At 65.5% G+C, this 13,890-nt stretch overlaps 1 protein-coding gene across 3 annotated transcripts in view; it reads right to left on the reverse strand.

Annotated features, from left to right (window-relative positions):
* Positions 1-1,849: 1,849 nt before the first annotated feature.
* The window catches only part of CHD5 (chromodomain helicase DNA binding protein 5), a 52,007-nt gene continuing 39,966 nt past the window's right edge, over positions 1,850-13,890 (reverse strand). For all 3 annotated transcript variants that reach the window (XM_054721628.1, XM_054721627.1, XM_054721629.1), the window contains exons 29-42: positions 12,202-12,335; positions 11,770-11,914; positions 11,277-11,436; positions 9,457-9,536; positions 9,132-9,264; positions 8,169-8,255; positions 7,469-7,606; positions 7,097-7,220; positions 4,559-4,691; positions 4,007-4,202; positions 3,174-3,337; positions 2,947-3,061; positions 2,813-2,865; positions 1,850-2,152 (exon numbers count right to left, since the gene is read on the reverse strand). In XM_054721628.1, the coding sequence (XP_054577603.1) occupies positions 2,858-2,865; positions 2,947-3,061; positions 3,174-3,337; positions 4,007-4,202; positions 4,559-4,691; positions 7,097-7,220; positions 7,469-7,606; positions 8,169-8,255; positions 9,132-9,264; positions 9,457-9,536; positions 11,277-11,436; positions 11,770-11,914; positions 12,202-12,335 (1,617 nt within the window). In that variant the 3' untranslated portion in view covers positions 1,850-2,152; positions 2,813-2,857. The remainder of the gene's footprint in view (positions 2,153-2,812; positions 2,866-2,946; positions 3,062-3,173; positions 3,338-4,006; positions 4,203-4,558; positions 4,692-7,096; positions 7,221-7,468; positions 7,607-8,168; positions 8,256-9,131; positions 9,265-9,456; positions 9,537-11,276; positions 11,437-11,769; positions 11,915-12,201; positions 12,336-13,890) is intronic.

Here is a 13,890-nt window from a genome sequence, read left to right on the forward strand (position 1 = left end):
GGGGACCGTGGCCCAAAGGTGACCCGACAGAAGCCTACTCAGCACGGGTTCAAATAATAACAAAACCGCAGCCTGGCACCTGGGGTTCCACCGGCCCACGACGACCCCGTTCTGCCAGCAGCAAAACCAAAGCCGCCCCAAGATGCCAACGCAGCAGGCTTCCGCCCCACGGCGCTGGGCGGGAGATAACTGATAACCAAGAGAAAACAGCCTCACGATCCTTTTGCTCTCCCAAAGCCGTCAGCAGAAACTCCCCCCCCCCAACCCCAGTGCCCGCGGCCCTCGTCCTGCGCCCCCGGGCACCGGGCGTGGGGGCCACAGCCTTTCCCAGCCAGCAGTGCCGGGGGCCGGGCCGACGGTGGGCACCTGGCTCTGGCCCGGTGAGAAGGACCCAGGGGCGCTGGGAAGGGCGTGGAGACAGGGGGCAGAGGGAGGCTCCCCGGGGCGGAAGGGCGGAAGGAAGGGGCCACAGGCCTGGGGCGATGGACGCAGACCCTCTCCCGCGGCCAGGTGCCTCGCGGCCTGACGCCCGGACGGTCCACGTGGCCGGGGGAGCTGGCACTGTGCCCCCGAGGCCGCCCGCAGGAAGGGGACAGCTCAGGGCCTGGGTGGAGGGGCCGTGGCAGTCACCTCGCTGTGGTCTGAGTCAGGGGCCCCTGCGGGGAGCACTAACCGGGTAGACCCATGCAGGTGAGTGAGCCCCAGTGAGCTGGGACGCCCCCCCCCCCGCCCCCGTCCCCAGAGCGGGCCGGCCGCGGCTGTGTGCGTGTCCTGGAACCTGCAGGTGCTTCCAGACCCTCCCCACCCCCCCACCCCGATGCCAGGCTGGCCCTGCCCTGGAGGGTCTGCTCAGGATGGAGAGTGGGGCTGCCATGATGGAAGGGGCTCGGGGGCTCAGCCCGCCAGGGTTCGGAGGGAGCCTGGAGCCCTGTGAGGGCCGGCCGGTCACCCAGCCCTCCCCAAGGTGAGCCTCCAGATCCTGGCCCCAGTCCTGGCCCCGGGAGCTGAGCCCAAGCCCCTCGGGGCATCCCACCCCAGGCCCAGCCTGCCTGCCTCTCCAACGGGATTCTCCCCCAGAGCGTCTCCCCAGGAAGCCCCAGGCTGGGAAACCCCTCCAGGCTGAGCGTCAGACTGACAGGCCCAGGCTTGGCCCACCCCCTGCCCACACCCGGGCCGGTACAGGTGCCACCGGCTGGTGGAGGGGCAGGACCATGTTCCTGGCAGGAATGAGCCTCTGGGGGCACATCTCGGGCACCTAGTCCTCTCCACAGACAAAACCAGGGACAAGTCCATGCTCTGGGGGCTGTTTCCCTGGTTCCTTTGCATCTGCAGACCATGAGCTGCGGGGGGGCGGGGGGGGGGGGGCCTCGAGGTGGTGTGACGGCCTCCCAGGGCAGGGCCCAGGGCTCCCGGGCCACCTTCAGAGCTGCTGTGACCTCCCTGTAAAAGCTACCACACCTGTCCACGGCACACCTGGCAGGGCAGCGGCCACGGGCTCCGAGGGTGCTGACAGAGCCTGGACGGACCCCTCTGGCAGCCCCACCCCGCAGGAGGCCGCTCCTCCCCGGTGGGCCCCAGCCCTGGCAGGAGGGGAGAGTCCAGGCCCGCCCGAACCCGGCAGCAGCCGGTCTCCAGCGTGGGGCCAGGCCGCTGCCTCCGTCCTGACCCGCCTGGCACCGGGGGCCGCACGGGGGCGGGGGCGGAAGGCAGTGCAGACGGGACGGCGGGTGGGGCACACGGGAGCTCCGGGCAGACGCTGCAGGGCCGGGGCAGCGGCAGGGTTCCGGGAGCTTCCGTCCGTCCGTCCGTCTGGAGCCCGTTGACTGACAGACAGACAGACGTATGCTGGTTAGTCTCCTCCCTACGCCACTCAGCCTTTATCAAGACAAACCTGTTCAAGTCTTCAATAGGAAAGTGCAAACGATGTACAAATGAACGAGCCTGCGCTAAGACGGCGCCGGCAGGCGGCCGGGCGCGGCGTGTGGGTGACGCGTGTGGAACGCTCAGTGTGATGAGGTGGCACTTCTGGGCCCCGCCCCACGCGATGGCATCCCTCGGGCTCCCTCCTGCCCCCGGTGGCGGTGGCGACGCGGCCCATAAAGGCAGGAGCTCTCCTCTCCTGTGGGGGCGGGCAGGCGGCCCGGCAGGCTGGCTGCAAGAGGCAGGTCACAGGTTACAGAGGTCGGGGGTCGGGTCTGCATTGGGCACAGCACCCCACACTCTGTCACTGCCCCCCCCACTGCCCATCACAAGCAGCTGTAATCAGAGGGGGTCAGCAGCCCCCGAGGCAACCAGGCTGACCCCCCAACACTCCTACCCCCACCCTAAAGCCACGTTCTTCCAGGACAGACGGGCTTGGGGGCAGGTGAACTGGATAAGCTCCCTCTCCTGCCCCCCAGCCACCCTCCTAGCCCGGGGCAGGGAGCAGGGCGAGATGAGAGGGGAGTCCGGGCGGCGCCCTCAGCCGGGCAGTGGAGAGGAGGCGGCGGGTTCCGGCCGCGGTGGCCCCTGACGCCCGCAGGGACACACACGTGCACACAGGATCAGTCCCCTTTGTGCCCTGCCTTCCCAGCCTCCAGGGAAGTGTCCGGAAGCCTGGGCAGACACACTGGCCCGGAGACGGACCCCAGGGCAGAGGGGGCCGGGGCAGGGGGCTCCGGGCACGTGGGCGAGACCCCGGGAGCCCCAGAGGCCACGAGGACCGCATGGCTCCGGGTGAGAATCAGCACACGGACAGGGCTGATTCCGGCCAGGCCTGAGCTGCCGGCTGAGCTGGGGACGGACAGGGACGGGGAGCCGGGAGCGGCCTTACCTCAGCTGGGAACGAGCGTTGCCAGAGAGGGAAGTCGCGGGCCGGCTAGATATCTGTCGGGAAGAGAAAGCCTCGGCTCGCCCAGGCGGCCCCGCGGGCACCGTGCACGCAGCCCGGGGCAGACGGGCACCTACCGGTCACGTAAGGCCCCAGGGGCATCTGGTTGTAGTTGACGATCCCTCCCGGTCCAGGGCCCCGGAAGTTGGGCCCGAAGCTGCTGTTGTACATCTGGGAGGAGCCGAACGCGCCCTGGAGGCAAGGACTCGGGCTCAGCGATCCCCGTCCTGCACGCTGACCCCAGCCCACGCCCGGCGCACGCTGGGGGCGCCCCGCGTGCATGAGGGGCTCGCCCGGACCCGACCTGCTGGGTGGTGGGGTCGCCGGCTCGGTTGGTCAGGCGGCTCAGGATGCTGCGCTCCGACATCTGCAGGCGGGCGGCCACCGGGGGGATGCGGGACAGCATGGAGGGCAGGCGGGTCACGTCCGCCTTCATGTCACTCAGCAGCTCCTCCAGCTGGTTCAAGACTGGGGGGGAGGGGGGAGGCGCGGGCTGGGGCGCTGGGCCGTGCTCACTCACAGGCTGTCACTGCGCTCCCAGGGCAGCGGGCACCAGGGGGCGCTCCTCGCCCAGCCCTCCCAGGCCTGCAAAGCAGGGTCACGCCACCAGGGAGGAGACAGGGGTTCCCCAAAGAGCATCTCTCAGGGGCCCCCGGCTGTAGAGAGGGAGGCCAGAAACTCTGAGCCAACACGGGGTTCCCCGCAGGCCCTCAGCCCGCCTCCTGGCTCCCAGGGGACAGGGTGGGGGGCCCCCAGACAGAGGCCTCCCTCCCACACAGAGCAGGCCAGGGAGCCCCGCCGCCCACGAGTCTGGAGCTTCCTGAAGATCTGGAGAAGGGGGGTCAAAGGTCTGAACCCGGGAACTCTTGGGCCATGACCTGAGTGTCAATGGCCCCATCTTTAAAATGGGGTGCTAACCCTCACCACCCAGGATGTGACGAGGACCACAGCACGTATTTCAGGCACATCGGCAGGGCTTGAGGGACTGGGCGATGGACTCCCCCATCCTGGCCAAGAGGCTCCGCCCTCCAGGCTGACGCTCTGTCCGGGCCCCAGGTCCCCATCAGCGCCCGCATCGCTGGCCGCCAGGCCCCGGGCAGGAGGAAGGAGGGCTCGGCCTGGGGGAGCGGCCCTCACCCTTGTGCAGGACCGCGTTGGCAGGCTTGTTCCCGGCGAGGGACTCCTTGGACAGGTGCTGGTGGCTCTCGGCAAGGCACTCCACCTCGGCCAGGCGGGCGTTCAGGGCCATGGCGGGGTGGTTGGGGTCCTGGGTCATGTTGAGGTACGCGGCCCTCCGGAGCTGCTCCTCGATGACCAGCGCCTGCTCCAGCAGCTGGGGGGGGCGGGGAGAGGGGGGCACTGAGCGTGGGCCTGGCCCCTTCTCCCCCGCACCACCCCCGCCCGGACTCAGCAGAAAGGAGGGAGGAAGGACACCCTCGCACTCAGCAGTCCACCCTCACCTTACCACGGTCACCGCGGAGCCCTCACCAAGCGGCACCCATCACCCAGAGCCGGGCCACGCGCCCAGGGGCCTGACCCAGGGCAAGGACCCAGCACCCTGTGAGTTGACGACTAAATGACTCCCCTCTGTGGACGGCCTGGTCCACATCGGATATGTGGGGGAGGGGGTTGCTGCTTGCTAACCCCTTAACCTGCCCTCTTGCAGCCCCGCCCCCCATGACCTCTGACCTTGAACCTGCGGGCCAGGAACTTGTTCTTCATCTCCAGGTAGTTGCCCTTGTGGATCTCAGACTTGAAGGGCTCGTTGAGGATCATGTACCTCGGGTCGTTCTGGATGTCCTGCCAGCGGGCGTAGCCGTGCCTGTGGCACCGTTAAGGACAAACCTGGCCACGGCACGGGGCAGGGTGGGGGTGGGGGCGGGGTCGGAGTCCTGACCGCATTCTCGGGCAAGTCATGACCTGGGCTGCAGGATGAGCGTGGTGACGACGACGACAGGACAGTCAGCGGACGCGGACAGGTGCCCGCCGGGCACAGACACGAAGGCTCTGAGGGCTGCATCCCGACTACCCGGGTGGGGGCGGGGGAGACACGTTCAAGTTCTCACCCAGCACCCGTGACTGCCCTCATTTGGAAACAGGGTCTTTGCAGATGAACTCAAGTTAAGAAGGGGTTCATACTGCCTGGCCGGCATGGCTCAGTGGTTGAATGTCAATCTATGACCCAGGAGGTCACGGTTCGATTCCCGGTCAGGGCACATGCAACCCGGCACATGTCCAGGTTGCAGTTTCGATCCCCAGTAGGGGGCGTGCAGGAGGAAGCTAATCAATAATTCTCATCATGGATGTTTCTCTCTCTCTCTCTCCTCTCCCTTCCTCTCTGAAATCAATAAAAATATTTTTTAAAAAAGAAGGGGTCATACTGGGTTAGGGGGAGCACGTGTCCTTATAGAAGGAGATTTGCACACAGACACAGACACCAGGGAAGATTGGGGGGTGTAGTTTCAAACTGGGGGTGGGGGCCAGGGATGGTGGCTGCCCCCGAACTGGGGAGGAGCAGGAGGCGCCGCCCCTGAGGTGTCCTGCGGGAACAGGGGACAGTGATTGTGCCCAAGGTCCCAGCTGTGAGGGGCAGAGTCAGGATCTGAACTCGGCAGCCTGGCTCCGACACCTCAGCCTCCATGGCAGGGATCAGTAGGCGATGGCCTACAGCCTCGTTTTATAAATAAAGTTTTATTGGAACATGGCCACGCTCGCTGGTGACGTGCTGTCTGTGGCTACTTCCGCTACCAGGGTAGAGTCCGTGATGTTCTCTCTCCACTCCCTGCAGGGCCCGGCGGCGGCTCCTGTCCACACACCCTCCTCTCGCCACAGCTGCCAGCCCCGCGCGAGGCTGTCACGCAGGCCAGCTGTGCTGGGGGCTCTTCTGGCCTCCGGGAGGTCTGTGCTCAAATGTCACCTTCTCCAATCACCCAATGGAAATGCAACCCCACCCCAAAAGCCCCCTGTGCCCCTCCCTGCTCTGTCAGGTTCCATGGCCCCCACTTCACTAGCTCCTGGTGTTCACCATCTCCCCTCAGTACGATGCCAGGTCCAGGTAGGCGGGGGTTGGGGGCTGCATCCTCCGTGCCTGGCACATGGTCGGTGAGCGACAGAGATGGGACTAAGAGTGAAGCAGCCTTCAGGGGTCATTACTGGGAGGAGGTGAGGGCTGTGACCATAGGAATTAGGACCATTTGCTATGGAGTCAGATGGATGGGCTGTGACTTCTTAGCTGTGGATCTCTGGGAAAGTCACTTGGCCTCTCTGAGCATCCGTTTCCTCCTCTGTATAAGGAGGATCATGTAGGGCCCCTCATGGAAAGTTGCTGTGAGGATGGAGTGAGTATTGAGGGTAAAGGGATGAGCTGCTGCTATTAGGGTCACCATCATCATCACCATCATCACCATCACCACCATCATCATCATCATCACCACCATCACCATCACACCATCACCACCATCATCATCATCATCACCACCACCGCCATCACCATCACCATCACCATCACCATCACCATCATCATCATCACCACCATCATCATCATCACCATCATCATCACCATCATCACCACCATTACCATCATCATCATCACCATCATCACCACCACCACCACCACCACCATCACCATCACCATCACCATCACCATCATCACCATCACCATCACCATCATCACCATCACCACCATCATCATCATCACCATCATCATCACCATCATCACCATCATCATCATCATCACCATCACCACCACCGCCATCACCACCACCATCACCATCACCACCACCATCACCATCACCATCACCATCACCATCATCACCATCACCACCATCATCATCACCACCATCATCATCACCATCATCACCATCATCATCATCACCATCATCATCACACCATCATCACCACCATTACCATCATCATCATCACCACCATCACCATCATCATCACCATCATCATCATCACCATCACCATCATCATCATCACCACCATCAACATCATCATCATCATCACCACCATCATCACCATCACCATCATCACCATCACCACCATCATCATCATCATCACCATCATCATCACCACCATCATCACCATCACCATCATCACCATCACCACTATCATCATTAGGAAAGGGGCCCTGGCTCCTAACTCCTCACCCCACACACCTCGTGTCCCTCCCCGAGGTCCACAGCAGAGTAGGCCAGAGTCCTGGGCAGCCTGGCTTGGCAAGGATACGTCACGATGCCTGCCAGCAGCCAGTAGTCATGGCGTCGGTGCCAGATGTCATAGACGTTCCCCGAGGACACGGCAGCCGAGGACACAGCGGCGCGCTCTTCGTTCTGCCACAGTGTGTGGAGCTCTAGGAAGCCAGTGAAGGGGGACAGAATGGGCACCCCCGTCCCTCACAGAGGTGGACCCAGGAAAGCCTCTCCTCGCTGCCTACCATCTTCCCAACCCAAGAGGCTCAGTGTTCCTAGGAAATGCACTCTCATCAGCCATTCACACTTTAGTATAAAATACCCATCTTCCCAGACTCCCAGGACCCACGCAGTCAGGAAGACTGGGACACCGACCACCCCAGCTCTGCCCACCACCCCACCCTAATACCTGTGAAGCCTCCATCTGCAATGTTGAACATGAACTTGAACTTCCCGTTCTTATCTTCCTTCTTCCCCTCTTCATCCTCCTCTTTGTCGCCATTTTGCTGGGTTTCCATGGGCTCCTTCTCCTCGACTTTGGTGTCATCTATGGGAGGACAGACCACACTCATTTATCCCAGAAGGCACTGCCCAGGGGCTTCTCTGCTGAGTGCTGGGACCCAAAGGCTAGGGGGACCCATCTCCCGTCCTCCAGGGGCTCAGACGGGTTTTACACACACAAGCACGCGGGGCTGGCTCCCGCCCAGGCGCCCCTTCCCCACCAAGTCAGGACCACCTGGGAACGGGGTAGGGCATGTGAGAAGTGCAGCTTATGTTCAAGGAAGGCAGCGCGGCCTTAGGACACCTGTTCTGGAACATTCCAGCACCCAGAGGTACACAGGCTTCTGGCTGAGCCCCAAATGCTCCAGGCCAAACTCATGGCCAGCTCTCCTTCCTCCTGATGGTGCTGGGGCCACAGGAGGGGTCAGGAGAGAGCGGGGGACCTGTCCCCTGTGGGGCGGGCAGGTCAGTTCCCACCCATCAACCCCCACCAGCGCCTAGAGCCACGGGGATGGTGCCCAGGAGGCTGTGAAGTCCCAACAGGGTCCAGACTGCGCCCTCGAGAGACCACAGGACACAGGACAGCACACGTGTGCAGGAGCCCGCACCTGGCCTCAAATCGCTGCCGTCCCCTCTGCTGTGAATCAGGCTCAGCTCCAGCTTGTCCAGAACTTTCTCTTTCTCGGGAAGCACTTCTGCAAGACAAACGGTGCTCACGGGTGAGGGGCCGGAAGGGGCAGCTCCACGTTAACCGTGCACAGAGCCCTGTGCCTCCAGGAAAACTCCTCCGGGGGGAGAGGGGGTGGGGCGTGGACACCCCCCATCAGCATATCTCTTCCCTCGCACCCCATCCCAGCAGCACCCCCCCAAACATCTAAAGGCACTGGAAATCCTCCTACCACAACCACAACCACAGCGCTCCAAGCTCTGATCAAAGCAGACCAACAATGAGGAAGGATATTAACACGTTGAAAACATGGCAAGCCTATTGAACTAGAGCCTCACACCCCGCGATCACACATCTGTAGAACAGGTGTTCCTTCCAAGCACACGTGAGCGCTGACCAAATCTGGCCCCCTCAGGGCAGAAAGCAGGTTTCCACGATATCAGACAGAAGCAACGCCATGCAGACGCAGGTTTTCACGCCGCCATGCAAACTGAGTTTGAAATCATCACGAACCCCAAACTCTGAGAAGTGCCAGCCCGGAGGAGAGACTGAGTCCTGGCTCCCCCTGGGGTCCAGGTGCTGGGACAGAGAGAGCACAGCCCACCTCGTGGCCAGGGGGAGGGGGAGGGAAGCCAGCAGCCGCCCTCTCTCACCGGGCGGGGGAGGCGGGAGATGGCGCTAGGGGGTGCCTGGCTGGGGGGGTGCCTGGCTGGGGGGGTGCCTGGCTGGGGGGGTGCTAGCTAGGGGGGTGCCTGGCTGGGGGGGTGCTGGCTGGGGGGGGGGGTGCGTGGCTGGGTGGGTGCTGGCTGGATGGGTGCCTGGTTGGGTGGGTGCTGGCTGGGGGTGGGGGTGCTTGGCTGGGGGGTGCTGGCTGGGGGGGTGCCTGGGGAAGCCCACACCTCACCTTTTGACAGCTGCTCCGGGGAGGGCTGGGCCTTCTCCGCCTCCTCCGGCCGCTCCTCCCTGGCCCTCTCCTTGCCGTCTGAGCTCTCCTGCCTGTCCTCCCCCTCCGCTCTGTCCAGGGCCGTGGGCAGGGCCTAGGGAGGCAGGGGAGGCTCGGCAGGAGGGCAAGGCAAGGAACGGGCTCCGGGCTTGGACCCACTCTCTTGGCTCCCGGCCTGCTCCTCCAAACCCAGAGGCCCAAAGGGGAGCCCCGAGGAGTTCTGGGCCTGAGCGGCCCCCGGACCCGCCCCGCCCCTGCCCGGGCCCAGACACCGCGTCGCCCACACCTGGACTTCCGGAGGCTTCTTCGGCTTCTGCACCCCCAGCTCCTTCTCATCCAGGTAGCCCAGCGGGGCTTCCACTTTGTCTGCAAGATGAAGGGGGAAGGGGTGAGACAGGTGGGCTCGGGCGGGGGCAGGGCGGCCAGACCAGAGGCAGGGCCTGGCCGTCAGGAGGCGCCCCCTGGACCAGGTGCGTCCAGGAGGACAGGACCCCGGGTGGCCAAGAGCCCAGGCCAGGCCTGCAGCGCAGGGACCCTCCAAGGACCTTGGGCCCCGTGAGGCCAAAGCCCGGCTGAGGCAGGCTGTAATCCCGGGGTTGGGGGGGCGCCCACCTAGAAGCAGGGAAGGGAGGGTGTGGAGGCCGGGACTGGGAGCCAGCGTCCGAGGCGGCCCGACTCGCAGGCTGGCCACTGGCCGTGGGCCTCCTCCACGCCATCTTCCCAACACGCCGCCGAGTGGCGGGGACTCGTGGGAAGTGGCACGTCCGCCAGCCCACAGCTCAGGCGAGTGAGCGACTTGCCTAAGGGCACCCAGAGCCAGGACCACACCCAGGAGTGGCCGCCTCCAGGGGCACACGGCGCCCAGAAGCAGGGTGTCCTCCGGGCACCCACCCTCTCGGAGCCTCGCCTGCCACCTGGGGCGACACCTGAGGGCTGCCCGGCCGGAGAGTCCAAGTGAGAGAAGGCGTTTTGCCCAAATGAATCCCGGACCACCAGAAAGGCAGGCAGAGAGAAAGGACCCTCGGAGACGAAGACCTTTGCCCAAGAGTCCACATCAAAGCCCCCGCACCGAGACGCTGTCTCCGGGCAGGGCAAGGCCACACCACTTCCCACCACCAGCCGGGAACGGCGGCACCAACGCTGGCGAGACGGCAGGGACTGGCCCTCAAACGCTGCTGGCGAGACGGCCTTGAGCAGTGGGCAGTTCCTCAAAGGTTCCCCCAGGCCCCGCGCTCCCAGGCCCCGCTGCACCCGCGGGAAATGGACCCCCGCCCACGGAAGACTGAGCACAGGGTCACGGGCGCCATTCACGGCAGCCAGAGAGCACAGCCCAAACCCACCGGCAGGCGAAGGGAACGTGATTCGGCCACAAGGACTGCCCGGCCGGCGGGGCTCAGGGGCTGAGCATCCACCTATGAACCAGGAGGTCAGGGTTCCATTCCCGGTCAGGGCACAGGCCCGGGTAGTGGGCTCCATCCCCAGTAGTGGGGCGTGCAGGAGGCAGCCGGTCCATGATTCTCCCTCATCGTGGACGTTTCTCTCTCTCTCTCTCTCTCTCTCCCTTCCTCTCTGAAATCAATTAAAATATATAAATATATATATTTTTTTTTTAAAAAGGAATGAGGTACGGACACGCCCCCACATGGATGGGCCTTGGAAACCTGAGGGCAGCCAGGCTTACAGGCCACAAATGCACGATTCACATACAAGGAACGTCCGGAACAGACAAAGCCACGGGCACAGAGAGTAGAGTAGTGGCTGCCGGGGCTGGGACACTGGGGAGGAATGGGGGGGACTGCCCATGGGCACGTGCTGTTCCGGGGTGACAAGATGTTCAAGAATCGGATAGAGGTGACGGCGCGCGTCCCTGAGAAGATACGGGAAACCACCGCCTAGCGCGCTTTTGAGGAATCAATGTTGTGACGTGAGTCACACCTCCACGCCGCCGCCGTTAACAAGGAAACTCTCGGGGGAGCAATTCTCCTGCAGACAGAAGCTTCAGGGGAGGGCGGCGCCCTTTGTGGGTGAGCGGAGGACTCGGGGTCTCGCGGGGCCCTGCCCCCTCCCGGGACCCAGGTGCCCGCCCCCACTCGCCCGGGCTCAGACCTGGCAGGCCCAGCGGGGCGGGCAGCAGGTGAGCGGGGCTGGCCGGCACGGGCGTGTTGGGATCCGAGGAGACGGCCTCGCCCAGCTTCTTGCCCTCGGAGCCCTCGGGGACCAGGTCGGGGGTGCTGTACCTCCCGTTGACGAGCTCAAACTCCTGGACCTGGGTCGGGGGGAGCGGGGCGGAGGGGGGCGGTGGTCACAGCTCAGACGTAAGGGCTGCGGAGCTGCCAGTGCGACTGGGGGTGCCCCAGGCTCAGGGAAGATGCCACCTCTGCCCAAGGTTGGCCAAGCCCCAGGCCAACCCCAATCTCCCTGGTTCTCTGCCCTTTGACCTGCCATCCTGGCCTCCAGCACCCCCAAACCACCCCCCAGAGCGGCATTCTGGGCCTGGCTCAGACCCTGGGCAGCGGTGTGAGCCAGGCACGTGCCCTCTGCCCACGGAGCATGCCAGGGCCAGGGGCAGCCCAGAAGGGCCTGAGGCTGACTCACCCACCTTCTTCCTCACCAGCGACATGACGCCGATGCGCGTGAGCACGTGCTGCCTCGAGAGGCCCTCGCGGGGCACGCCGTCCGCGAAGGTCTCGGCGCCGTCAGCCCCCGGCTCACACAGGTGCCGCATGAAGAGGGACACATAGGCTCTGGGGTGGGGGGGACTAGGGCTCAGGGAGTGGGGGGCCAGCAAGGACCCTCTGCGAGGGCCAGCAGGACCCCCGGGGAGCCCGCCTGGCCGGAATCATCGTCCCTCCCCCACCTCCCAACCAGGCCCCGGCCCAGGGCCAGGGAAGGGCAAGGGGGTCCCTGCAGGGGAACCTCCAGGCCGGCCCCCCACAGGCCAGAGGGCAGTGAATCCCGGCCAGAGCCTGGCGGGAGCAGAACCTGCGGGTGTGCTGGCTGCCGGCGGGCGCCTGGGCCCTCAGCCCTTTACCTAAACTCCTTCTCGCTCTTGCCCCGCAGGTCCCGCACCAGCCAGTGCGAGTTGAAGGCGTCCTGGGGCGGCATGCCCCAGCGCATGATGGCGTTCAGGAAGGCCTTCCGCTGGCGGGCGTTGAAGCCCAGCACCTGCAGGGCGGGAGCGGAGAACGCGGGATGGGGGCAGGGAGGCGGCAGGGAGAGGGGCAGGGAAGGGGGACGGGGGAGAGGGGGAGAAGCGAGATGGGGAGAGGGGCAGGGGGAGGGGAGGGAAAAGAGGAGGGGAGCGGGAGGAAACAGAGAGGGCAGGCCTAGACCCAGGGTCCATCCCAGCCCCACCTCCACTTGCTGGGACCCTGCACAGACCCTCAGACCCCCCACCTCCCGCCTGGACTCCACACCCCTGGGGGGGGGGCGCGGGCAGCAGGGGTGAGCTCTTTGTTCCAAGAGGGGACAAGATAAATGGGGTGAGGGGAGCTGGGCATGGGGGAGCTGGGCATGGGGGGAGCTGGGCATGGGGAGCTGGGCATGGGGAGCTGGGCATGGGGAGCTGGGCATGGGGGGGAGCTGGGCATGGGGGGGAGCTGGGCATGGGGGAGCTGGGCATGGGGGGAGCTGGGCATGGGGGGAACTGGGCATGGGGGGAACTGGGCATGGGGGAGCTGGGCATGAGGGGGAGCAGGGCATGGGGGAGCTGGGCATGGGGAGCTGGGCATGGGGGGGAGCTGGGCATGGGGGGGAGCTGGGCATGGGGGAGCTGGGCATGGGGGAGCTGGACATGGGGGGAACTGGGCATGGGGGAGCTGGGCATGGGGGAACTGGGCATGGGGGAGCTGGGCATGAGGGGGAGCTGGGCATGGGGGAGCTGGGCATGGGGGAGCTGGGCATGGGGGAACTGGGCATGGGGGGAACTGGGCATGGGGGAGCTGGGCATGAGGGGGAGCTGGGCATGAGGGGGAGCTGGGCATGGGGGAGCTGGGCATGGGGGAACTGGGCATGGGGGAGCTGGGCATGGGGAGCTGGGCATGGGGGGAGCTGGGCATGGGGGGGAGCTGGGCATGGGGGAGCTGGGCATGGGGGAACTGGGCATGGGGGAGCTGGGCATGGGGAGCTGGGCATGGGGGGAGCTGGGCATGGGGGGGAGCTGGGCAGGGGGAGCTGGGCATGGGGGAGCTGGGCATGGGGGGAGCTGGGCATGGGGGAGCTGGGCATGGGGGAGCTGGGCATGGGGAGCTGGGCATGGGGGGGAGCTGGGCATGGGGGGGAGCTGGGCATGGGGGAGCTGGGCATGGGGGAACTGGGCATGGGGGAGCTGGGCATGGGGAGCTGGGCATGGGGGGGAGCTGGGCATGGGGGGAGCTGGGCATGGGGGGAACTGGGCATGGGGGAGCTGGGCATGAGGGGGAGCTGGGCATGGGGGAGCTGGGCATGGGGGAGCTGGGCATGGGGGAGCTGGGCATGGGGGGGAGCTGGGCATGGGGGGGAGCTGGGCATGGGGGAGCTGGGCATGGGGGAGCTGGGCATGGGGGGAACTGGGCATGGGGGAGCTGGGCATGGGGGAACTGGGCATGGGGGAGCTGGGCATGGGGGAGCTGGGCATGGGGGAGCTGGGCATGAGGGGGAGCTGGGCATGGGGGAGCTGGGCATGGGGGAGCTGGGCATGGAGGGAGCTGGGCATGGGGGGAGCTGGGCATGGGGGGGCTGG

This window comes from Eptesicus fuscus, chromosome 9 (assembly GCF_027574615.1).
Source record: "Eptesicus fuscus isolate TK198812 chromosome 9, DD_ASM_mEF_20220401, whole genome shotgun sequence".
In the NCBI taxonomy this organism is placed as follows: Eukaryota; Metazoa; Chordata; class Mammalia; order Chiroptera; family Vespertilionidae; genus Eptesicus; species Eptesicus fuscus.